The sequence below is a fragment of the Poeciliopsis prolifica genome, unplaced genomic scaffold, assembly GCF_027474105.1.
Source record: "Poeciliopsis prolifica strain line A6 unplaced genomic scaffold, Auburn_PproV2 SCAFFOLD023, whole genome shotgun sequence".
Taxonomy (NCBI): domain Eukaryota; kingdom Metazoa; phylum Chordata; class Actinopteri; order Cyprinodontiformes; family Poeciliidae; genus Poeciliopsis; species Poeciliopsis prolifica.
Genome location: NW_026562398.1, coordinates 5,933,602 through 5,957,371, shown reverse-complemented (window position 1 = coordinate 5,957,371; position 23,770 = coordinate 5,933,602). Strand labels below are relative to the sequence as shown.

The 23,770-nt window shown below is 36.6% G+C and overlaps 3 protein-coding genes across 5 annotated transcripts; 2 read left to right on the top strand and 1 right to left on the bottom strand.

Moving 5' to 3' along the window:
* The first annotated feature begins 2,786 nt into the window (after positions 1–2,786).
* On the top strand, positions 2,787–9,417 carry lemd1 (LEM domain containing 1). Of its 3 annotated transcripts, XM_055046398.1 has the most exons (11): positions 2,787–3,676; positions 5,638–5,743; positions 5,854–6,006; positions 6,102–6,160; positions 6,324–6,389; positions 6,479–6,634; positions 6,778–6,871; positions 6,997–7,055; positions 7,199–7,288; positions 8,480–8,544; positions 8,728–9,417. In XM_055046398.1, the coding sequence occupies exons 1-11, from the start codon at positions 3,488–3,490 to the stop codon at positions 9,017–9,019; spliced, it is 1,329 nt and encodes a 442-aa protein (XP_054902373.1). In that variant the 5' UTR covers positions 2,787–3,487; the 3' UTR covers positions 9,020–9,417. The 3 variants fall into 3 exon arrangements, with proteins under 3 accessions (XP_054902373.1, XP_054902371.1, XP_054902372.1); XM_055046396.1 differs by lacking the exons at positions 6,778–6,871; positions 6,997–7,055; positions 7,199–7,288 and having other exon boundaries at positions 2,797–3,676; positions 5,854–6,008; positions 6,098–6,160; XM_055046397.1 differs by lacking the exons at positions 6,778–6,871; positions 6,997–7,055; positions 7,199–7,288 and having other exon boundaries at positions 2,799–3,676.
* A 1,086-nt stretch (positions 9,418–10,503) lies between these two features.
* Positions 10,504–15,882, top strand: pm20d1.2 (peptidase M20 domain containing 1, tandem duplicate 2). The gene is made up of 13 exons (XM_055046458.1): positions 10,504–10,750; positions 10,852–10,938; positions 12,020–12,255; positions 12,354–12,440; positions 12,529–12,662; positions 12,957–13,076; positions 13,208–13,283; positions 13,361–13,422; positions 13,497–13,575; positions 13,662–13,733; positions 13,812–13,977; positions 14,060–14,159; positions 14,396–15,882. Exons 1-13 carry the CDS (start codon positions 10,531–10,533, stop codon positions 14,523–14,525), a joined length of 1,569 nt encoding a protein of 522 aa, XP_054902433.1. The 5' UTR covers positions 10,504–10,530; the 3' UTR covers positions 14,526–15,882.
* A 2,551-nt stretch (positions 15,883–18,433) lies between these two features.
* On the bottom strand, positions 18,434–22,775 carry LOC129370340 (acidic mammalian chitinase-like). Its single transcript, XM_055046271.1, has 12 exons — positions 22,742–22,775; positions 22,569–22,631; positions 22,464–22,493; positions 22,165–22,369; positions 21,671–21,727; positions 21,393–21,558; positions 21,058–21,182; positions 20,741–20,864; positions 20,468–20,650; positions 20,220–20,336; positions 19,006–19,138; positions 18,434–18,918 (listed from the first exon to the last, which is right to left on the bottom strand). The coding sequence occupies exons 2-12, from the start codon at positions 22,591–22,593 to the stop codon at positions 18,662–18,664; spliced, it is 1,422 nt and encodes a 473-aa protein (XP_054902246.1). The 5' UTR covers positions 22,594–22,631; positions 22,742–22,775; the 3' UTR covers positions 18,434–18,661.
* Positions 22,776–23,770: the final 995 nt, after the last annotated feature.

The following is a 23,770-nucleotide window of genomic DNA, read 5'->3' as shown; positions in this document are numbered from 1 at the left end:
TCCAGAAAATTTCCAGAAAAACTTGCAAGAGTTGTGAAAACTTCTGCAAGACTCACATAATTTGGAGTAACCGAACATGAGCTGCCACAGCTGCAGGGTTGATTGAATAGAGAAACAATTTTAAAAAATGGCAAATAAAAAGGTTTAACAGTAATCTCATACTTGTGTAAGTACATCAAAACATAAGAATCTCTGCTACCAAGCAGTAGTGTCATTACAGATCTACATAAAAAGTTAATCAAAAAGCTGGAGCAGATCCAGAAGACTGCTGCTCACATTTTCACTAAAACTAGGAAAATGGAGCAAATCACCCCAGGTCTAAAGTCCTTCCACTAGCTCAAAAATAGACTTTAAAATACCTTTGTTAGTTTAGAAGACACTGAATGGCTTAGCACCAACATAAAGACCTGTTGTTGTTGTATCACTCAGGTCTTCAGGTTCAAGTATTCTGCATCCCCAGAACCAGAATCAAGCGTGGAGAAGCAGCAATCAGTTTTTATAGCATTTTAATCTGGAATGAACTCCCAGAAAACTGCAAAACAGCTGAAACACTGAGTTCCTGTGCATCAAGGCTAAACACCTATTTGCTTAGACCTGCCTTGGATTATTAATAACTGGAAAATAGATTCATTCTGGACTGGATTGCCACTGTTTATTACTGCTCCCTATTCTGCAATGTAATATTACATTACAGTGTTAATTTTGTTATGTTTTTTCACATTAAACAGATTTGACCTGCCTAGTCTCAGAAATGTGCTACACAAATAAACTTGATTTGACTTATATTCAAACCAATAAAAAAATGTGCTCAGGACAGATTTGTTCCCTTAAAGCTAGAAAATATCAATACACTGTGTATATTTTGTTCACATCATCCCAGAGACCTAAAATCCATAAACAGATTTTTTTTAAAAGACTTGCCAAAAGCAATGAAACCGGCCAACTGTTGATCAATAATGTTTTCTGATGAGAATGTTTCGACTGCAACTAAGTGCAGAATTTCAATGAGGTGATTTTTTTATGTAAAGATAGTAATTTTAGCTTCAATCAGGCCAGAATAATGTTTTATTATGGTGTAATTTGTTTCACATTACAACATGCAAGACACTGTGACACCAAAAGACAAACCAAATAAATCGTAGGTAAGCATATATTATTCAATGAACACATTCATACTGGCTGCAGGGTTCAGGTCAAGAAAGAGTTCAAGGTTTTGCAACAGCACTGCTGTTAATTTAATTCCAATTAAATAGTTGTGTGAGGATTTTTTGTATGCATTGTAGAATATCAGCCTAAAGGAATATTGATTCTGAAAACAGACTGTTAACCTCCCAGTCGTCAACGCTTAATTTCATCCTGTGATTAGCTTGTTTGAAAATGGATCTAAATTAGACTGAACTCCCACATATCAAACTAAAACATACTATTATTATGCCCATTGTCAGAGAGAGCAATAAAAAAATGCGCTCAACAATTTAACCTTAATAAAGATTTGCATAATTAAATGTAACACTGAATCACATTAAGTGGAAAAAAATATCTCCTTGCTATAGATTTAACACATCTCATCACAGAATTATCTGTACTTTTTAGTAACATTATGATGCCCCTCAATTTCCAGATATACTATTTAACTAATGTTAAAAGGTTCAAGGATTCTCTTGCAAAAGCAATTTTTAATCTCAGTGGGATGTTCTTGGTAAAATAAAGGTTAAATAAAAATATAGAATCATCTTGATTTGGTATCCAGTGGCCTGATGAGTAAAGGGACTGATTACATTTTAAAACCTTGTAGTGTACATTTATAATAGATTGATCGATTGCTGTTTTGGTCAGTATTGGGTCATTAGCAGTGGCTCAACCTCTTCAAAAAAACAGCACTCTAAATAAGTGTGATGCAACTTTTCTGAAATGAGATTGAAAATATTTAAACAAATGTCTCAAATCTTTAATTATAGATGTCTTTCATTAGTAGCCTTCAACTTCCTGGGACAAAGTAGCATTTAAAACAGACGTGTGTATTAAATTTGACCCAAACATTTTTTTGTGTAGTTGACATTGTGAAAACTCAAGAGTCCCTTTGTGTTTCAATAAATTATGCGTTCATTTTAGTGTTTTTTTTTCCATTTTGTTTTTTGTAAAAGCTACTAGTTTCTACAACAGAGGGTCAGTTCTTATAAAATAAGATGGCTGCTAGAAAGAGATTTTACTTTGATTGTATCTGTTTATTTGGATTTAGCAGAAACTTGAGCCCCACTTTGGTTTATTTCCATTTTAATCACTGCCTACATGCTAGTTTTGCAGATTTCATGTGGATAAGCATCTGGCTGGTAGCAACCTCCAAGAAACACACTGTATCTTGATTGCTGATTTACACAATACATTTGCTACTTTCCAGACAGTTTTGAATAAATTATTTGTTTTTCATCTGTTTGCATGGGGTATAATAGGAAAGGTCACATTTTCTTTGTGAATTATATCAGGGCACAACTTTGGTAAAAATGCATCAGCACACATCAGGAATATTACAAAGGCAACAGCAAACAGAACGTTGGTCAAACCTGGAAGCTCAATGTATTCAAAATAGAAGTAAAACACCTAAAACAGTAGAATGAGGTGAGGTAAACATGTCAGCAATGAAACTTTACATAGATAAGAAAATCAAAATCAAAAAGTTATTAACTTTTACAAAGGCCAAAGTTCACCTAACCATCTTTAAAATCATATGGAATTGCGGTTATAAGATTTACAAATCCTATTTACTGTTTACAGTGCAAAAATGTTGGAGTACAATTAGAAAACAATGCAGATTGGGTTTACGCCACAGTCTGTGACTCTTCTCCAGTGTGAAAACGTTTAATATTGGCGGGCCCACATACTGTCTGTTAGACCAAATGAAATCTTAGAATTTTAAAGCTTACTTTTATCATTGTTCTTGAGATTTCCTGTTTCTGATGAAGTCATAAAATAATATTTTAGTATGTAACTTTTCTAATCACAATAAGCAGTAGCAGTCGAATGAAATGCTTTTCTTGGTAAAACATGTTTGCAGATGTTGCTATGAATAGTTCATCTCTCCAGTTTTGTGGGAGCAGCCGCCATATTAGATATTGATTTTAGAGTTGCTTAGGCTCTAACTTGGAAAGTTGGATGTCTGGTTTCAGGAAAACAGTTTAATTAAGTTATTTTTATTGGAATAAATAAGCCACACCTCCCTTTGTTGTTGTAGTTCTAGCTAATCCTTCTAGCTTCTTTTGTTGCAATATTGAACCATTAAATTCAAAAGTACCCATAAGCACCTTTGGCTAGGCCTGTGAGGTTAGAACTAGTTTGCCTGCTGTCAATCAAGTCTCCACCCGCAGCTGTTCCCAATCCAGAGCGCGAATCAGGCTTTTGCAGCGGGTTTCCTCAGAGCAGCTCTGCCCGGTGCACCCACAGCTTCAGACGTTTTAGATTTAGATTTTATTCCTGTCGTTGCTCCTGTGACATGTCATTTGTCGAGGACCCCGCTTGCCTCTCCAAATCTCGCCTGGAGTCAGATTTAGTTGCTCACAATGTGGAGCTGCCACCTGCAGGGAGCAACAAGGAGGCTTATGTGGCTCTGCACCTGAGACACGTGGACCAGACCAATGCTGCGGATTTCTCCAGTGATGATGATCAGGAGCACAATGTGGCAGTGAGTCTATCGATTTATAGCCTTTATTTTTATTTTTTTCAAAAGTGGCATTACGCACAAAAACGGAAAACGGACCAACAAAAGAGTGGCTTTTTTTCTATCTTGGCGCCAGATAGAAACCCCGAAATGACAAAATGTTGGACTGATAAATAAGTTTACTGACGGAGGAGTTCTGGGCCAAACTCCTCACACGGCCTAAAAGTCCCTTTCCCACCGAGTTCACCAGCTGGAAAGCTATAGTATAGATTTACACTTGCTTCTGTACTTAGCCCAGGCCTCTACAGACATCCACACCTGCCACTTTCAGTTACTTCAGCCAACAACAAAAGCTTCTCTATAGGTTGCTTGAAGAAAGGAAATTATTGCTGTATATTCTCCAGAAGCAATCACATATGGGACCCGGTTTTTCAGAAGGCTTTACAAACTGCTTCAGCATTGCGGTCAATGGCTTCTGTTGATCTGTTTACATTGATTTAGGTTTATTTTGTTTGTTTGTTTTTTTTGAAGCAATGCATTTGGGTGAATTTTGTTCTCATTGCAACAACCAACTTAAAATAGGTGAAGAGCAGGGACAAAAACCTTTATCTGCAAAAGTAACAAAATGCAGAGATATTTTGCTATAATCATGGGAACTTTTTTTTTTTTTTTAAGTTAACTGGCTCTATTGTGACTATCCATTTGCTATGTTTCATCAGTCTGGAAGTAATAACATTTTGGAGTCCCCCTGCCTGACAGGAAAGCAAGTATCTCAGAGACTTGAAGCTCATCACTGGGATGGATATACAGTCAAAAATAATAAAAAAATAAAAAACTATAAATGTACTTAGCAACATTTATGAAAGGTTTTGGTTGTTCTAATATGCCAATAAAGGTCGTATATTAATAATAAGGGTTATCAATGTACAGTCCTTTCACTTTGTTTCATAATGTTGAGAGATTCTTGTCTTCTTTCTAAACAGAAACAATCTTATTGGGAGAATGAAAATAATTCAACATGCTCATTTTCCAGGGGTGTAAATAAATTTGACTTTAACTGTGGATGGTTACAGTTTTGGGCAGGAAGAATCTCCTTCAGTGCTCTGTGTTGCACCTGGTCTACTGGTCTCTGACCAGACACTTTGTTGTGGGAAAACTGTGTTATGTAAAGGCTGCTGTGTGTTGCTTGTAATATTTTCTTTTTTTGGAGCCCAATTAGCTATGGGGGCTCCAGAACAGAGAGAGAGATGTTGTTTTCGGCTATTTTTTTTTTTAAATCTCTGATTCTGCTTTCACAGCAGATGACTGCAGATAAGATTGCACTCCTGCAAAAATTTAAGGACCTTATAAAGGATCTTATTGCTTTTTTTTGAAGGTTCAGAAATGTTTGACCTTGTTTTATCCACTGAACCTTTTAAATCAAACTTCATCTATATGCTAATTGTGCTGTTGCAGTTGCTGCTCCAGTACTGTGGAATAATTTGCAGTTATGCAACAACAACTCTAATATTACAGACTTCAAAGCCATGTCTTAAGATTCATGTGTTCTCAATAGCTTGTCAGCTTTACTTTGTGCTTTTTTTTTGGCATTTTATTAAATTTAATTCTTTCTATATTGCCACTTTATTTTCTACATATTTGTGTTTTCTGTTTTTTGAATAATTTCAGTGCTTTATTTTTGTAAAACCTTTTAAAAAGAAATGTCGCACCAAATAATAAAGCAGTGATGCCTCTATTGCCTCTGTCGGTGTGCCCCAGGGCAGCTGTGGCACCTGTCCAGAAGCTGACCACCATCAGCGTGCGAGTGACTGAATGTTATGTGTATGGCTTTTGGGTTTGTTGGACTTGAAGCGCTATGCAAGGACAGACTATTTACTATTTACCAAATGATCTTCCTATCATAGTTAGCAGTACTTGTATTCCATGGTCTGTGTTTCAGCAGTTATTCATTCTTAAACATCATTCATTTTTGTTGTCTTGCAAAGGGAGAGGATCCAGAAGGAGAAAAGGAGCTTGACCCGAGTGCACTGACGGATGAGGATCTCAAGGCTTTGTTATTCAAATATGGAGTTAAAGCTGGGCCCATTTTAGGTGGGATTGCTTTTGAAAATATCTTGAGAAAATTGGACAAAACTGTGGTATTATTGTAGTTAGTTTCTCCTAAGAATAAATGTATTTTACCGACTGTTCCTCAATCTCAGCCTCCACCAGGGCAGTGTATGAGAAGAAGCTCAGGCACCTTCTTCAGTCTGCTGCAGAGGGGGAATTGAATGAAGCCGAGAATGCTGTGCTCTACTCCGACAGTGACGAGGAAGACGTGAGTGAAGGAAATGAGGACGAGGAGAAAGAATCGGGTAGGACTAAAACTGTGGTGTTTAACCCAGATATTTGTGCTTCATTTCCCACGATAATTATTCCTTTGTGTTTCTTTTGGCTTGCGCCGGTTCAGAGGGAGATCAAGAAAAAAAGTCTGAAACATTGGAGCCGAACCAACAGCAGCGTAAGGAGGTGAGAAACGATTTGGAGTTCTTGTATCCATCTGCTGTTCAATATGTTTACTTTTCCCAGTTTTTGCTAAAACATAAAACAGTGTATTCATAAGGTCAAAGTATCCATAATATGTTTCACTTTGTGATTTGAGTGCATGTTATGAATAAATATTTCTTTGCAGAAAAATGCGCCTCCTCAGAAGTGCGACTTTTCTTATCCACAGTGTTTTGTCTTATCATCAAGACTGGTAATTCCTGCAGATTTACACATCTTTAGTACAATATTCTGTTAAAACTCAGTGTCGAGCGATGGTAAAGGTTTTTTTTTTTTTTTCAGCGTCCTTGTCCTCCTAGAAACAATGAACATAGTTCCAAGAGGAATTCAAAGAATGCATTAAAATCATCAGAGCGAACTCGACCACACCGCTCACAGATTCCTGCAGGAATTAGCAAAGTATCCTCTATAGCTCAACACTCAGGATTAAGATCAGGGGTAGGGTGGTCTCTGTGTTTCTACATTCTTTAAATTTCTTTCTTAGGCTAACACAAGTGTGATATTTTCATTTACTGCTTTATGGCATTGAATTTGAAGCAGCATGTTGATACATAGTAGCATGCTCATATTAACCCTTACAGGTTCCCTCTGGATCTCAGTCAGTGGTGCCCAGTAGTTCCTCATCATTTTCCTCACAGGCTTTCAGCATCACTCAGATGGTTGAAAAGGAAAGTTGTACTTCAAGCCTTATGAATTCACAATTTACATTTTTAAAAATGTAAATGTTCATGTCTCTGTATTTACTCAACACACACTCCCACTGCAAACTAATAAAAAAAAAAAAAAACAGATGGAGAATCGGAGCGCACCCCCTGCTTGCTCCCACAGTGAGCCGGAACATTGGTCCCGCTCCAGCAGGGTCAGTAGTGGTCAGATTGTTCAGTCACACTTTAACTTTAGCTTGGTGCTGGTTGAAGGGTTTTTAGAAGTGCACTTGTGGTGGAAGGAAATTGAGAATACAAAGGTCTAGTGAGTCATGGTCCTGTGTCTCCTCCTCTGTAGCTTGACAATGACATTGAAGAAGGGGACATAATCATGGGACAGTCGGTGTACTACACTCCCAAGGACTCCACTTCTGTAAAGGAAATCAAGGCATATGCACCCTTTTGGTTTAATTCAATTATCAATAATGTCACTGATGTCTTGGAGTTTCAAATTTTCTGTGTGAAATGTAACCTGCTGTTCAAATGATTCACTCTAATCAGACCACTTCAAAACCAAGTTTTATAAGTTTGAATAATTTTCAGGCTCTCAGGTTAGTTAGAAATGGAAGTAATGCTGCCTATTTTTTATTGATGAGAACTAAAGCTGCAGCCATTTAAACGGGATAACATAAAATCACACATAGCTTTAGCATAAAACAACTTTATTCACTTAAAGTCAATTTTTGGTGCTTGATTTTAGAACAAAAATGTCCTGAAGACAAAATTATGTCTCGTGCTATTGGGTTCCAAACCCAATAGGAACATCTGGTGACAGAAGAAAATTGATTTTATTCAAAATGTACTTCCAAATAAAGGTCACTTATGCCGCACTCAAAAGGTGTGGCATAATTTCTATTCAACCTCCACAGGCAGACTTTGGTAGAAACACCTTTTTCTACCAGCCTTGAGCAACTAGAGATTGAATATCAACTTTTCTTAGGGTCATTGTCCTATTTCAAGGTGACCTTATGTCTGTCTCAAGAGTTCTAGACCCTCTAACACAAAGTTATCAAACTCCAGTTCTTGAAGGCCTGAAACTATTAGCTGTGTCCCTGGAATCAAATGCCTGAATTGGCTCCCTGGCATGCCAATTGAAAATCTGAAGAGTCTCGTTAATAACTTATTTGATTTGTGAATGTTGAAGTAGAGATGCAACTAAAACCAATACTGTACTTGGATTTTATATGTAAAAAAAACAAAAAAAACAGTCAATTGGTATCCTGAAAGGGACTTTACATCTCTAAGTGAAACTTTGCGTTTAAGGAAAACAGCATTGATTTCAGTGCTTTATTGTAGGATTTTTACTCCAAAAAGTATTAAAATTGAGGACCTACTGTGTTGAGTAGTACCAGTACTGCTGTTTAAGATTTCTGTCCAAGCAGTCATTTTCCCACCCCTCAGTTATTTAGGTGAATGAAGAATCACACAGTGACCCTTATTACTGTGATTTCCTTCTCTTTGCTCTCCACACTGTGCTTTTCTTTTCTTCACTTCTGGTGGATTGGCTACTCTGCTGCACAGAAAGAATATGTCTCGTTCTGATCTGAACTGATAGTAGTTTTGCCTTCACTGTTCTCAGGATCCAGTGAAAGATATTTTAAAGGACCTTCTTCCAGACACAAAGACATCCCCGACAGGGATTTAGTAAGTGTCACAACATCAAAAATGAACATCATAACCTTAAAGTTAGTCTTCACAGCTATTTGTGACATTTGAGTGAACACTAATTGTTTTGGTTTGTGTTAATTAAGACATTTGTGCAGAGCAAGACAATTATTTTTTTGTGTGTTTGGATGGTTTACTAATTAACTTGCTGTTATACTTCAGTGCCACTCCTCGGAGACCCATCAAGGGTGCAGCTCAGCGGCCCATCCAGTATGCATACCCCGACACTCCAGTCAGTCCCACAATCGTGGAGAGACAAGACGTGGCGAGACGTCTTGTACCCGTCTACGTCCAGGTTTTGGTCTTCTTCGCTCTGGTGTGCATCCTTCTCTTGATATTTGTTAATGTTGAGAACACCAACAGTGTGGTAGCCTTGCTGGAAAATGTAAACCAGGGGCCAGACGGTGAAGAGGGAATCCCAGTTCTAGATGAGGCAGCTGGTGGAGATCTTTAACGGTTTTATTTACCAATCTATGTTGACGTAAAGGTGTGAGCTTGCTGATTTAATGGCCAAGACTTGACCATTGTTATTAGTTAAGAATCTGCCAGTCCAGTTCAACATATCTGAATATTTTTGCTTGACTTTAATATTAAAATGCTATTATCACTGTGTTGGCCATTGACAGAACACTTACTTAGGGGAAGGGAAGATTTATTCTTAATTTAAAATTGTAATATGTGTTGCCAATTTAGATTCTTTAATTTGCATTGTATCACTTGTATGTTTTTATACTTGATTGTTCAATAAAATGTATTTTGCTTCATATTGTAATTTTTTAATGAATTGACTTGGAGGGGAAAATCATTTTTAATCACATGAAGATCTAAGACATTAAATATTTCAAAAATTCACCTCTGCATGGTATTTTGTTCAGACACCCTTTGCATACATTTCTGAAGAATTTCTCATTCTGTACATATATTAGTTGAAGAGGTTACAAGGGCAACAAAGTGGACCAACAGGAAATGGAAACCTGCATGCCAAACTTTTCCTGCCACCCATCTCCCCCCCTTTTGTTCACAATCTGTGTATACTGTGTCTAATTTCTAAATACTTATTTATAAATATAATGAAGCGCCTGTTAGAAGGGAGATTTATACCTGTTCGAAAGTATAAACAAGTATTGGTGAAATTTAGTGCATTTCACTAAATTCCTTTATGTGACTTTGTTCCTTGAATTTGTCATTAGAATTTTTTTTGCTTGCTACTTTTTTGTTATGCTTATTGAATATATGGGATGCACCTACAATGATTTTTATATTCTGAAAGTTAAGTTCAATGAAATGAACTAAAAGAATCTCAACACTAAACCCTACTTAGAAGATGAGGGGGAAAGTGCACTTAAAAAGAAATCTCATGTAGTCTACAGAGAGTTTGGATAATTCCCTAATTCACATAAATACTTTTCCTCATTTCTTAGGATTTTAGTCCTCTGAAGTACACCTGTAAAAAGGTTGAAGGCAATAGTGCAAGTCCTGTATCACAGCTTTCCTCAAAGTCTGTCTTTTGATTATGTAATATCTAATTGTTCATAATGAAAGCAATAGCCATTTAGAAAGACAAGCTTTCTGTCCAAAAATGAAAACGTCAGTGTGCATTGAATGTGTATCTCTGTGCATACATGCATTTTACTTTTTTCAATGACTTTGGTTTCATTTCCCTGATTAAAATGTAAATTCTCAAAGCTGTTCAACCTCAATATTTCACATTTCAGTCATCATAGAAGCAGCTTCTCATTCCCTCCAACAAATTACAAATCCTTCTGGACATCCATTAGTTGCTTCCAGACTGTTTTATAACACCATTTGTTTATTCCACATCAGCCAAAATGTGATGGACAATGTTCCGAGTTGAACCGAGTTCCAACTTTGGCCAGCAGATGGCGCTTCAACAAACACTGCTCTGCACGGTTTTTCTTTTAGGATTTCAGTTTTGCAACTTATGCTGCCTGTCACAACAGACACATGGCAATGATGGAAACACAGGTCAAAATATGGACATTTTTAAAGGTCATTATTAGCAGCTTGCTCATTGCAACTTTGGTGTTATTCACTGCGGCGACTATCAGGACTCTTTCTCTGGACGTAAATGTCGGATTACAACTCGCACACTGGGAAAAGTCGAAAAACATTTCACTGGTGATTGACCAGCATCACAGAGAGCAGCTGCTGGGCAACTTTAAAGGTAATTTACGTCCTGCATTAGCTCGGAGACCAACCAAGTCTGTATGGGAGCATGTAGCTAGGTCCTTTAGCAGCCAGTGTGTTTATTTTTCATTCAAACAGAAGCGCTGAGAATCCCCACCGTGTCTTTCTCTGAGACGGAGATCAACGTCACAGCGCTGCGGCAGTTTGACACTTTCCTCCGTAAAGGTACAATATAACAAATAATATGGTTTTCCCCGATGCCCTATAAAACCACCAGGTGCCAAGTCCTTCTTTATTTGACCTCTATTTTTAAAACCGTAGCCGTTTATGCGTCTTAAAAAACTGTTGCTAACTAACTTTGTATGTGTTACACCTACATCCTGCTAACCTGTTTATGTTGTGCTAGCTGCTAACAGGAGCTAACTGTCAGTGCTTGCTAATGTCCTCATTAGCCTCATTAGTTAAACCCACTTTTCTTAGAGGCCTAAATGAACCTTGATTCATTTTTGAATGAGTTAGTGCACATGCTTGTACTAAAAGCAGATAGCACATAGTATATGCAGTTATATCATCTGCTGCTCTGGGTCCACTGTGTTTTTGTCAAATCAGCTGTCAACTGGGAAGTTGGACAGCTTTTCATGCTTTCCTCTGCCAGGCTTCATGGAGTTGCTGATTTTAGTTTCCAGCCGGACTTGGCATCTGCATTCACTTCCTAAAGTACGAATGCCTCCTTTAATGACCATGATATTATTGCACTTGATTATCCAGCTAACATTCCTGATCCTATATCAGGATCCTATATATTGGATATTGTCAAGGTAAAGATGAGAGATACCAAACCCAACCATGCAGACAGACTGTAGGCGACTCATAACCTGACTTGGGCCTCTTCAGCACCATCCACTGTTGCACTGATAGAAAAATTCAGGCAAAAGGAGACCCTGAGCTCTTTGTTCACTGATCTTACATAATATTCCCTTCCTCTGAGAAAAAAAAAATTGGGTTTTCATTTGATTAAAATCAACAACAATGAGGCCTTGTAATGGATCACTCTGTGTGTACAGTTTTACTTTTTAAACTCAATGTCTGAAATAAATTAAATATATGTTTTTCAATTTTGTTTCGGATGCAAATGTGTAGTATTTCAGTTTCATTTAAACAAAATTAGTGAGTGTTTGTAATTAATTTTGTCCTTAATAGGAATTTAAATATTAAACCCTTTAAAATTGTGTCTAGCAAAGCATTTACATCCATAATATTACCTCAGTCTCCCTTGTTGAGAGTGTACTCATCTTTCTTTTTCCAGCCTTCCCCACAGTTTTCTCTTCAAGCGTGGTTCATCATGAGCTGGTGGCTAATTACAGCCACCTGTTTCAGGTGCAGGGATCTCAGCCTCACTTGGTACCGTACCTGCTGCTGGCTCACATTGATGTAGTACCTGCCAAAGAGTCAGAAGGCTGGGAGGCCCCTCCCTTTTCTGCCGAAGAGATAGACGACTTCATCTATGGCAGAGGGACCATAGATGATAAGTGTGCTGTAATGGTAAAGTAAAGATATACTGTGAGAATATTCTGAAACTGCGTCATTAACGTACATCTGCAGGCCAGGCTAAATTCATTATTTTCCATTTTTTCCTATAGGGAATTCTTCAAGCATTGGAATACTTGCTGATTAGGGGCTACGCTCCACGCAGGGGGTTTTACATCGGTTTGGGTCACGACGAAGAAGTATTTTCACTACCCATTACTCGCTATTACGCTTCTCCTTTTTGCTTTTTGAAATCTTCCACTGAGCTCTTACGTTTGTCATTTTTAGGTGAGGGGTTTCCATGGAGCGAAGAACATTGTTCGTGTGATGAAGGAACGTGGCGTGAAGCTGTTGTTTGTCCTTGATGAAGGCCTGGCTATACTTGACGGAGTCATCAGTGGACTTGATGAACCTGCAGCTCTGTGAGAATTTTCCACACTCAGTTTGAGTGTGATATTTATGGTAGAAGCGTTTTTAAGGAAAATGTTTTAGAGGAGAATATGGTGGAAAAAAAAGTAGTTCTTGTAAGAAAATAGTTGATTGAGCTTTCACTGTTTTCACTCAGAAAATTCATAATAAATTGAAGCATATGCATCCACGTTATTTGCAGAATGAGTTTTTTGTTTTTCCATCCTGACAAAAGAATTGTTCAAATGCATCTTTAGGAGTTCAAAATTGACCATAAACTTCTCTCCATCATTGTATCATTTTAACAGAATTGGGGTTAGTGAAAAGGGCTCAGCCAATGTGAAGCTTAGTGTGACTATGGCACCTGGTCACTCATCGATGCCTCCCAGGGAGTCCAGCATTGGGATCTTAGCTGCAGCGGTTAAAAGGTGCGAGGTTTAATTCTTCAGCCTTTTTTTTTTTTGCAATGAAAAATTCTTTGATTATTTTAGATGTGCCACTGCATCTAATTCTAATTGAGTTGAACATATTGTACATTTTTGTGTTATGATATCTGCAGACTTGAAGAAAATCCCATGCCCAGGTTATTTGGCCATGGTCCTGAACGTAAAACCTTTGAACATCTGGCCCACAAGGTAAGAGGAGTCGTAATGTAAACAAAAGATATTCTACATCTCATTCATTTTCTTACAAAATTTCTGCTTTTCTTCAGTTTGGGCTTCCTCTTAAGTTCGTAATGTCAAACTTATGGCTCTTCTCCCCGCTCCTTGGCAGGTAACCACCGCACGTTTCAGTCATATCACATTGTTCTTCACCTCAAATGAACTGCTGGTGTGCTTTTTTTGCAGAGTGTTAGAAAGAAAGCCAGACACAAATGCTTTTGTAAGAACAACCACAGCAGTGACCATGTTCAACGCAGGAGTTAAGGTATAAGAATTGGTTTCTAAACCAGGAATAATTCAGATTTTTGTTTTTCTTTTACTCTAAAGTCAGCATAACCTACATTTCTTTAGATGAACATCATTCCTTCCCTTGCTGAAGCTTATGTAAATCTGCGAATCCACTCTGCGCAAACACTGCAAGAGGTAAGAACAGAAACTATTCTTCTTCCTTGGTATAGCCTAAACTTTTGAGTTGAATGAGCTACGTTTTGTCTCGTCCAGGTCCTGGACTTAATCCACGACACTGTGGGGGACCAGCGAGTGAAAATAGAACTTATTGATGGCTTTGACCCACTTCCCGTCAGCTCCTCTGATGAACGGTCGTTTGGGTTTCAAATCATAAAGAAAACAGTTTTGGACATGTTCCCCACACTTACAGTAGCTCCAGGTACACACAGATATAATGTAGTTCAGCAGTAAAACTTGTGTTTTTCTAGTAAATATTTGGTCTTTATTTTTTTAATGTGCAGGTATTTGTATTGGGAACACAGACAGTCGACATTTCAAAGACCTCACCAATGATATTTATCGCTTTGCTCCAGTTTGGTTCAAACCAGGCGATGCTCAAAGGTAAGGACCTAAAAAAACACTCAGAATAAAAGAAACCTGGTTGCATTTTCTCTTGTGATTATCCTAAAAACATTATATTGATGTGTGTTGATAGTTTAAATCATAACCGTGCGAATAATGTAAAGAGAATTTTAAACATCATTTTGAATTTAACTACACAAAAGAATGCAGAATGAATCTAATAATGAGATTCTGTAATTAACAAGCATGTTTTTGAAATTGTGTTTATTTTTCAGGTTCCATGGTTTGAACGAAAGGATTTCCAAAAAGAACTATGAGGAGCTTGTCGTGTTTTATTTTAATCTTTTTCAAAATTGTGACATTCAAAAACTTCCTGAGCCGCACGCCTCTATTCACGAACTCTAAGGAACGATACTCATTGGTGTTGGAAAGGCGGTGCAGTTTGATAGTGAATGTTAAGAATACAAATGACCTTGTTGCTGTGAAATAATTATGAATCAAGAATGTCAAGAGGAAAAGATAGAGATTATTCGGCAGATTGCTGCCTTAGTCTAAAAAAAGATTATGATTCTTTAGTTCACTGGAAGAACTATTTCATGAGCTGCTGTTAATAGTGTCATAATTTACATTGTAATTTTTGTATTATGCACTGACATGACAAGACTATCAACATATCTCTTTTAATGTGCTTGTGTTTTATCATGTGTTTTTTTTCATTTATCGATAAAATAAATTGCAGTTAAATATCTTTTAATTTACTACAAAGTGCTTCTGTTTTCCCCCCAAATTAAAAGGTTATTAATTTGTTGTTGGAGTTGCGTTGTTCAGTTACAGCAATCACTGTCTTTAGTGTTGTTTATAATGTTTATAGGCTGCTTAAAAATTAAAACCTATTGGAATGAGTTTTCTGATGGCAATTTGTGCCTTGAAAGTTCAACAGAGCTGTGCAAACAGACATATCGACAACCAATAACTCAGGGAAGTTTTATTTTCAAGTTTAGGACACTTTACTGTTGCAACATCCAGATAACAATGTTTAGTGGAAGACCTTTGCCCTCATGGTGGAGCAAGAGCACTACTTTTACACTTCTATCTGTAGTTGCTGCACATTTGGGCAAACTCCATGCTCTATTTGCAGATTAAAAAAAACACTTTTAGAACATGGTGCATACACATGTCACTGTTGATGTTTTCTGTCAAAATCTATAAGCTTGTAGAGATTTGTTGTTATTGTTATTAAGGTTATGTTATGTGTTGGAGAAATTGTGATATTATTAATCAATTATTTGTTATTCTCATTGATCTTTATAATGTATCTTTAATTGATGCTTTCCTTAAAGTTAATCTCATTATAGAATTAAGAATGTTTCTTGTATTGTTGATTTACTCTGATTCCTTTCTCAGAAGGCCTCACTGACAGAGAGCAGAAACAAAATCTTCCTGCAGGTTTACCTCTTGGTGAAGAGCTCTGCTTCGGTTGAGTTGCTGGCCTCCAATAAAACCATCATTGCTAAGATCACTACATATTTTATTAATCTTTGTGCCTGGAAGGACATTATCTAGTACAGAATGATTGTGTGTTAGTTAGTGAATAACATTTGACGCTGTAGCTGTTTGCCCCCTCCCTTTAGAGCTACAGCGTCCTTGTGATTAGGGATCCTAGAAACAATAAAATAGAGGAGCAGACAAAATGTGCTTCAGAGCGGTAGGAGATTGTAACTGAAGCACATCTCTGTCCGTTCTCCTCGCGAGTGAAAAAGAATCTAACTCTTTTGTCTTTTCTGTCTTTGTTAATGTATGTTTAACAGGTGTTAACCCTAACATTATGGTTATAATGTTATGCCCTTAAAATCAAAATATAGAAAGATGGTGAGCCTGACCTGTCTCAAAAAGTGATTTAAAACATACTTCGTGTATTTAGTCAAAACTGTAATTGAAAAAAAACAAACAAAGCAATTGTCAGATGCCTTTGCTTTAATAAACCAGCACTTTAACTGAGATTGAACACTTGAGAAGATGATGAAATTTTCATAATCTAGTGGATAAAAAGACAAAAGTTGTTCTAATGTTGATGAAAATAATTTTTTTGGCCGCGTCATCATGGAAACAAGCATTTTTATTAAGTTCAGTCTTTTAGGTAAGTATCTGTTTTAGTGTTGGATATGTTGTGGGATGTAAACTGATATCTAAACTTGTATTTAATGAAAAATGGGACCTACATTTTTTAGCTTCTTGTATGTATGTGAAGAAACAAATTAAAACTCTTCCTATGTTAATAACCAGTTTATCAACCAAAATGAATGTTTGTCAGTTCTCGGAACAATGAATATGAATTAGATTAAAGTATTGCACAGTCCTCGAAACTTCTTTCACACTGACTAAGAAAATCAAGTCGCACTTTAAAAACAAAGTTCAAACCAACACTGATATAACAATACTGTCTTCATGACTTGAACTAAACATTTACAGCCCTATAAGTCGTCGTACCAACAGAGATTGACATTGTTTGTTTTTCTTTCACCTCAGCATGGCGGTTCCTGCATGTCTTTTGGGAAACTATAGAGGAGCCTTTGATATTAGTTGGCTTGAACAGTTGTGCTTTCTCAAAGTTTTGACTGTGTAGCAGTTGTATGTAATGTCACCCATCTTAGCTGCTGAAGTTTGTGCCAAATTTCTTCTATTTAGTTTTGTTGTTCAATGCCTTAGAGATTTTGTTTGTGTCCATCCCCTGACTAATACTTTTCAATAACCTTTTCTCTGGTTTGCTTAGAGTGTTCTTTAGTCTTGATGTTTTAATGGTGACCAGGAATACTGATTAACCAGGGGATGAGCCTTCAGGACACAGGTGTCTTTATTCTACAATCACTTGAGGCAAACTCCCTGCACTCAGGTTATCTCTCTTCCACTCACCATGAGACTTTTATCACCAACTTATAGGACCCAAGTTGAATTAGGTCAGTCATGTCAAAGGGGGTGAATATTTATGCAGTCTCCTATTTTCTGTTTCACATTCTTATTTAATTATTTTTTAATAGAAACCATATTTCATTTTGATATAAAAGGATTTAGCTCAGCTTAGTTTAGTATAATCATGAGTGATTTATAAAAAGGACAAAAAGAGTGAAACAGCCAAGGCGGGGCCTTTTATAGGCACTGAACTTCTATTAACAAAGTTTATGTTAAAGCATTAAGATGTCTAAGTGTGCGTCTCTGTGTTGTCCTATGATAAACTGCTGACCCTGACTATTGCCCACTGATGCCCACTGGAGAATAGCTCCAGCCTCCCTGCAATGCTGCAAAGACAAGCTGATAAAGAGTACAATGGTGACAGTATTGAATACAATGGCACCACCTATATATACACAGATATATCTATAGATAAAGATGTTGCTTCCTGCTATCTTTACAATCTGTTCAGTCGACTCACAGTAAAGGAATCACATTTCAGGAAAATTGCTTCCTAGTTAATAAATAAATAGTTTAAAATTCTGGAAAATAATAATAAAAAAAAAAAGAAATGTAAAGACATTTCCTTCAGTGTAAAAAAAAAATCCAATTATCATAAAACTGCCATGGAAGATTACTGAATCCAGCTGGCCTTAACATTTATGAGATGTACATTAATTACGTCTCATAAATGTAATTAAGTTTTACAATTAACCGAGGGTAGCAACCTTCATCTTAAATAGTTAAAATTAAGGCAAATGTTCTTCTTACAAGAAAAGATTTCTTCCATATGTTGTTGGAACCTGTTGCTCAACAAGCCGCATCTGGATAAAGATGTGGCTGATCAAGAGACAATGTACCTGATCTTTGCAACTATTCATGCAAATCTGAGACTTTTAATGTACTTTCAATGCAACCTTTAGAGCAACTTTGCATTAAAGATGTCATTATTTACCAAATGACACTTCATGACAACAGACATTCAGAATGACTCCTTCATGTTCACTACAGGTGTTATGCCATATTTATGACAGTATTATGTCAGTCTTATGCACACCCCTTCAAATAAAGTGTTACCGCAAAAACCATATACATGTTGACATAAATGTCTTCATCTTAGTTTTTTTAAATTAATTTTACCATTTTTATTTTGTTATACTATTTTTACTCTGACATACTTTGTGAATGCTGTCTGAGAAAGGTGCTATACAAATATATATTAACTGGATAAAAAACAATATTTCAGGATTTGTCAACAACTGACTTTCCAAATAATAATGTGATATTCACCAAATGCTCATTATATGCAGCGTACATGTCAAATAATAATGCCATACTGCACTGCAACAAGAAAGATTGCAACAAAATTTGATGAAGCAAAGACAGGGAAATTTATTAAAAGATATGCTTGTCTCTACTCATTACAAATTACGTCAGTAAACTTGCAACATCATGGCAGATAAGAAAAAAATCTCCTTATGGGTTTGTAAATAAAGGTGTTAAACCTTTTTAGCAAGAACACAGTTGTAGAGCGAGAGAGGACATTGTATTGACGCTGTCCATCCAGTAGTTAAGTTCACAAAAGCTTGACTGAATCATTTATTATAGTTGCAACAGTCGCATGTCTCATTGTAAACCAAATTAGAAGGACAATTCTGCGTGTAGGTGATTCCACCAGCACACATATAGAAGGTATGTCGATCATTTTCATTGACGTAATTACCATCAGCCTTGTCTACGCAGAAATTACGGCCAGAAACAGGAGTTTTGGTTGTTTTGGGAGTTTTCCTGGCAGGAGATGCTGTGGTTGTATGAACGCCAGGCTGACCTGAGGTATCGTTGAAAGTAGTCCCTGGAAACATAAAAAGCATTCGATTTTTAAGGCAAGCAAATCAATGCTATTTCGTAGAGGAAGCAGTGACACTGATTGATGTCTGACCTGAATCCAGACGAGAGCGGAGATGTCCAATGAGAGGATAGTTTCCCTGACCACAGAATTGTCCAGAAAAGTCATCCATATCCAGAGACCAGACGAACGCTCCGCCGTAGTTGTTATCTTTCACATACTGTGCCTATAAAATATGATAAAATATTGTTTTTTTGTTTTTGTTTTTTTAAAGAATCCAAATAAAATTGACCAGAACAAAAACAGTTTTATATATTTTAGGTCAAAGGAGGTTGGCTGGGTCAGCCATGAACAGAACAGTGTCATGCAGTTGTGCAATGAGCAATATTCTCTAGACCTGATCAGGAGAAAATGTAACGTTTTCTAGAAATATTTCTTAAATAAAAGAAATAGAAACAAGGAATACGTGCAGTGTGTGAGTTAAAGTCTAATCAGCAGACTTGATGGATATTTTATATGGGAAATTAATTTGTTCCGAATCATTCATTTCCAATGATGCATTAACATGTAAACAATGCAAAGTACTGTATTATTTCAGTTATTTAATTTGATTTTTTTCTGAATTACTTTAGTTTTGTACAGACATTTATCTTTTTATCATTTTTAACTTAAAAAAAACAAAAGCACTAAAGCACTGAAAGTTAATAAAATCAACACTTCCAAGTATATTTATATGAATTTAAAACTTTTCCTTTTTAAATTGTAGAACCCTTAGAAGTTTCTAAATAGTAATTAATGGCTTTCTGTTGTCTACTTCTGTGTAAGACGACCTTTTTTGTCAGGGTATTTATCTCCAAGGGTCTAATTTTGTCCTACCATCACAAAAAGGGAGCAGGACAGAAGGAGTGGTAAGAAACAAACAAATAAAAAAATATACTTTGAAATGAGCAGACATTTCCAAATGGTTTTCTCTCTTTCTTTCTTTTTTTTTGAATGAAATAAAAAAATAGGTATCTGGGATTTAGAGAGATTAAAACAAAATAAAACAAACAAACACTAACAGATCCAAAAGATGGGAAATGATGTCACATCAGAAGTAAGATTTGAACTACTGTAACTATACTGCCATCTTCTGTTCAGTTTTGGTAACAAAAAATGTGTGATTGATCTTTAGCTTTGTTATCATCAGCTGCACAGAATGTTCTGATTCATAGGGCCATTGCACAAACTGGGACGGACAGGGACATGCAGCATTCTTTCCTTATTTGTATTGTAGCTATTATTGTACTCAAAGGATGACATGTTACCTTGATTTCAAAGCTCTGCTTGTTGTCGAATCCCACCCATTCATTGCCTTTGACTGCATAGGGAACCTTTTGTTCCTCAATCCAGTGAGTGGTGGCTCCAGCAAGGAAAGTGCAAACCTGCAGTTACAAGATGATAAACCTAAATATCATCCCAACTTTTTTGTATTTATATTTTTGATTTTGAGTATCTCTTCATGTTTGTCTAAGAATTTTCTTCAGTTTGTGTTTGTAGTATAATGAATTGTTACCTCATAGTAGGACAAAATTCCTGCCTCCCGGGTGTAGGGCCCAGCAGTGCCCGGTCCACTGGCTGATGCTGCAACACCACCAGTTGCTGATGATGTGCGAAATGTGCGACCATAGGCGGGAAAACCAACCAGCAGCTTTTCTAGAGGAGCTCCTTGATCTCTCCAGTATTTCATGGCAAAGTCCTGCATCAAAAAATTACAAAGTTTAACCAAAGAGATAATTACATCAACTTAGATGTCTCAAGCATGGGATTGTTGAAGGTTTTTACTTACAACGTTGTAGTAGACATGTTGACCATGCATGAGAGAGCTGTTGTATAGAGGGCTGTTGTGGCCAGTGAATGAATCCCAGGCTCCATGGAAGTCATAGGTCATGACACTTATAAAGTCTAGATAACTGTTATAAGAACAAAATATGGAAGTGAAACAAATTGTATATATTTCGCCACTGAACATCACAATTTTTATTGCTTTTCATCTGTCAGTTTCTTAATAATGGTAAATATTAAGAATTTGTCAATCTTTGCTCCTGTTTCTATTTCAAAACAAGACAGATGTAACATCTTTAGCTTTAATTCAAATTAACTCACTTGGACACAGCAGCAATCTCATAGCCGCTATCAATAGTTCCCTTTCCAGCCGCCACAGCAGCTGTGAGCAGCAATCTCTGCTTATTGGTCTCAGCGGCTTCCTTCTCAAAGGCAGCAAGTAATTCCTAAATGGAAAAGAACATTGTATGTGTTAAGACTTCATCCAAACTCAGGCAGTTTGGATGAATTGATTCACTATTATTTTATCACAATGAAGTAATGAAGTCTTTGCTCCCGGTCTAGATACATGTAATTATTATTACAAAAACTGGAGAAATTAAATGAGCCACGAAAACAGACACGGCGTCGATTTGTGTTGTGTGAAAATGTCTGACCTGGCAGAGCAACGTGAACCTTTTCTTGTCCTCTGCTGGGCTTCCTCGTGATCCCGGGTATTCCCAGTCCAGATCCAGTCCGTCAAAGCCATGTTGTCTCAGAAATCTGATGGAGGACTGGATGAACACCTGACGGTTGGCCGGAGATGAGACCATGAGGCTGAATCTGTTAATATTCATCAGTTAGTGGTTATTCAATTAAAAGGTTCTGTTAATGATCCATAAAGGAATTCATTCAAAACGGTGTGTTTGCAAGCTGTTATGTTTTGCAGACTCACTGTGTTGTTCCAAAGTTCCACCCACCGACAGCCAGCAGAGTTTTCAGCTGAGGGTTTCTGTTGTGAAGATGTAGGAATATTTACATCACTTATACATGTTGAATAAAATATGCGTTATTTCTGAAAGGAATAAAACAGACATAATCCTACAGTGACCTATATGTAAGCTCAAAAATTTAATCTTAAAAGTTCAAATGGAACGAACATAATCTCTGAAAAAAAATATAAACATACTAAAATGTATAAAAGATTCTTTTGTATTTTATATATTTATATTAGCATGTGTCCAAGAAAGAATGACAGATTGCAAAGCTCATTACCATTTCCACCAGACAGTTTTTTGTGCCCATATATGTGGTCACATAATGTTTTAGATTATTTTTCTGAACCTAAAATGTTTAAAATCCTTGTAATTTTGAGTTACGAATAAACAATTTCCAAATTGTTATCTTTGTTAATAATTTATTGGGAAGTTGAAGCGATACTAAGCTCACCTGTTCTTCAGTGCATTGAAGGATTTATACAGAACTTCATCGTTCCACTCAAACGTAGACAGTTCATTAGAGGAGCTGATGATGGAGAAGGCGTAGATGAGGTGTGTGCAGAGGTTCGGATCTATGTTGTCAGGGGTGTATTTTCCAGCCCCTGGTCTGTACTGGGCCCAGTTGGTAAAGTAGCACACCAGTTTGGTGGAATAGACTATCAGAAAATAAAATAAAAGGATCATTAGAAGGTTTATTTATAAACTCTGACTTAAGTGGAAATTTCAAGATAAAAAATAAATTATTAGTACCAGTCTGAAGACACACCAGAAGTGCCAATCCTGAAAAAGAGTTTAATTAATATTTTTTTCTTAACAACCCTTAGAACATATTAAAATACTAAATAATTGACCTACCAGCCAGGATGGTCAGTCGTGCCATGATGAAGCGTTTTCTTCAGAATATTCTGGACTACAGCACTGTTTAACAGAACAAATCATACAAAGATTATATTAGAAGCTTTGGAAGTCAACCACAAAGGTTTGTATAATAGATAACAGATAGATATAGATAATAATGTCATTGGTACCTTTTCTCAGGTAGCTTGCTGTATGTCTGGCTGCTCCAACTGTTCTCCCTTTTATAGAAGAAATTTGTAAGGAACAAAGTCCACATGAGTGAGTCACTGGTTGAGTCAACATCAGATTTTGGTTTTGTTTGGCTGGTGATGAGCTGATGATTGTTCCCCGTTTATGTTTTATTAGCTGATGAATGTGCATGAGAAGGAAGTGGTAACTTCTCAACTGCAGTTTTATGAGACAGCAAATTTGTTCTATCCTAAATAGGAGCTGGTAAACTGTTTTACAATCTTATGGTACATGATTATCACTCAAACAGTAAAATGACCTTTGTTTTTGTATGCATCAAACAAAGCCTTGATAATTGATAATTGCTTTCAAAAGAAACATAATAAAACATATTAATAAAATAAAACATATTTGACAATTAGGTACTGAAACCAAGATAAAATTTAACTACATGTAATTGTAGTTAAATAACTGGATGAATTTGATTATTTCTGTTTACAAATTGGGTTTGGTTTGCAAAAGTGAAACTCGAACCTCTGTCTTTTCAACTGGCAGACCTGCACACCAGGTCATGTCTGCATGTTTGCAATTAACAATAGTGACCTAGATTTTGTGACATTTCAGACAAAAAAAAAAGATGTTTTTTTTTAATCTTTCTTGGTTTATTATGTCTTCTTTAGTTTCTCTCCTGTTATTACTCTGCCTGCCGTTTCTTGTGTAGTTCTTTTGAAATGTGTGCAAGTAGAGCACGCTATAATAGGCTGGGACTATAGACGTGCATTATTTTTGCCGCTTGTGCGATAAAGAACTGTAGGGGGAACTTATGGGGAAATGCAAACTGATATAATGCCAGATTGATGATAGCAGCATGGCGATTGCACCATGAATATTTCACTGTTACAGGCCACAGTTTTTTACAAGCAGTTTAATGTTTAAACTAGTATTGTTGTGCATCTTTGGTATAAGCTTGACCTTCAAACAGATGCTCCTTTTGTATATATTGCTGTTAGTTCCAACCTGCCATCCTTTGA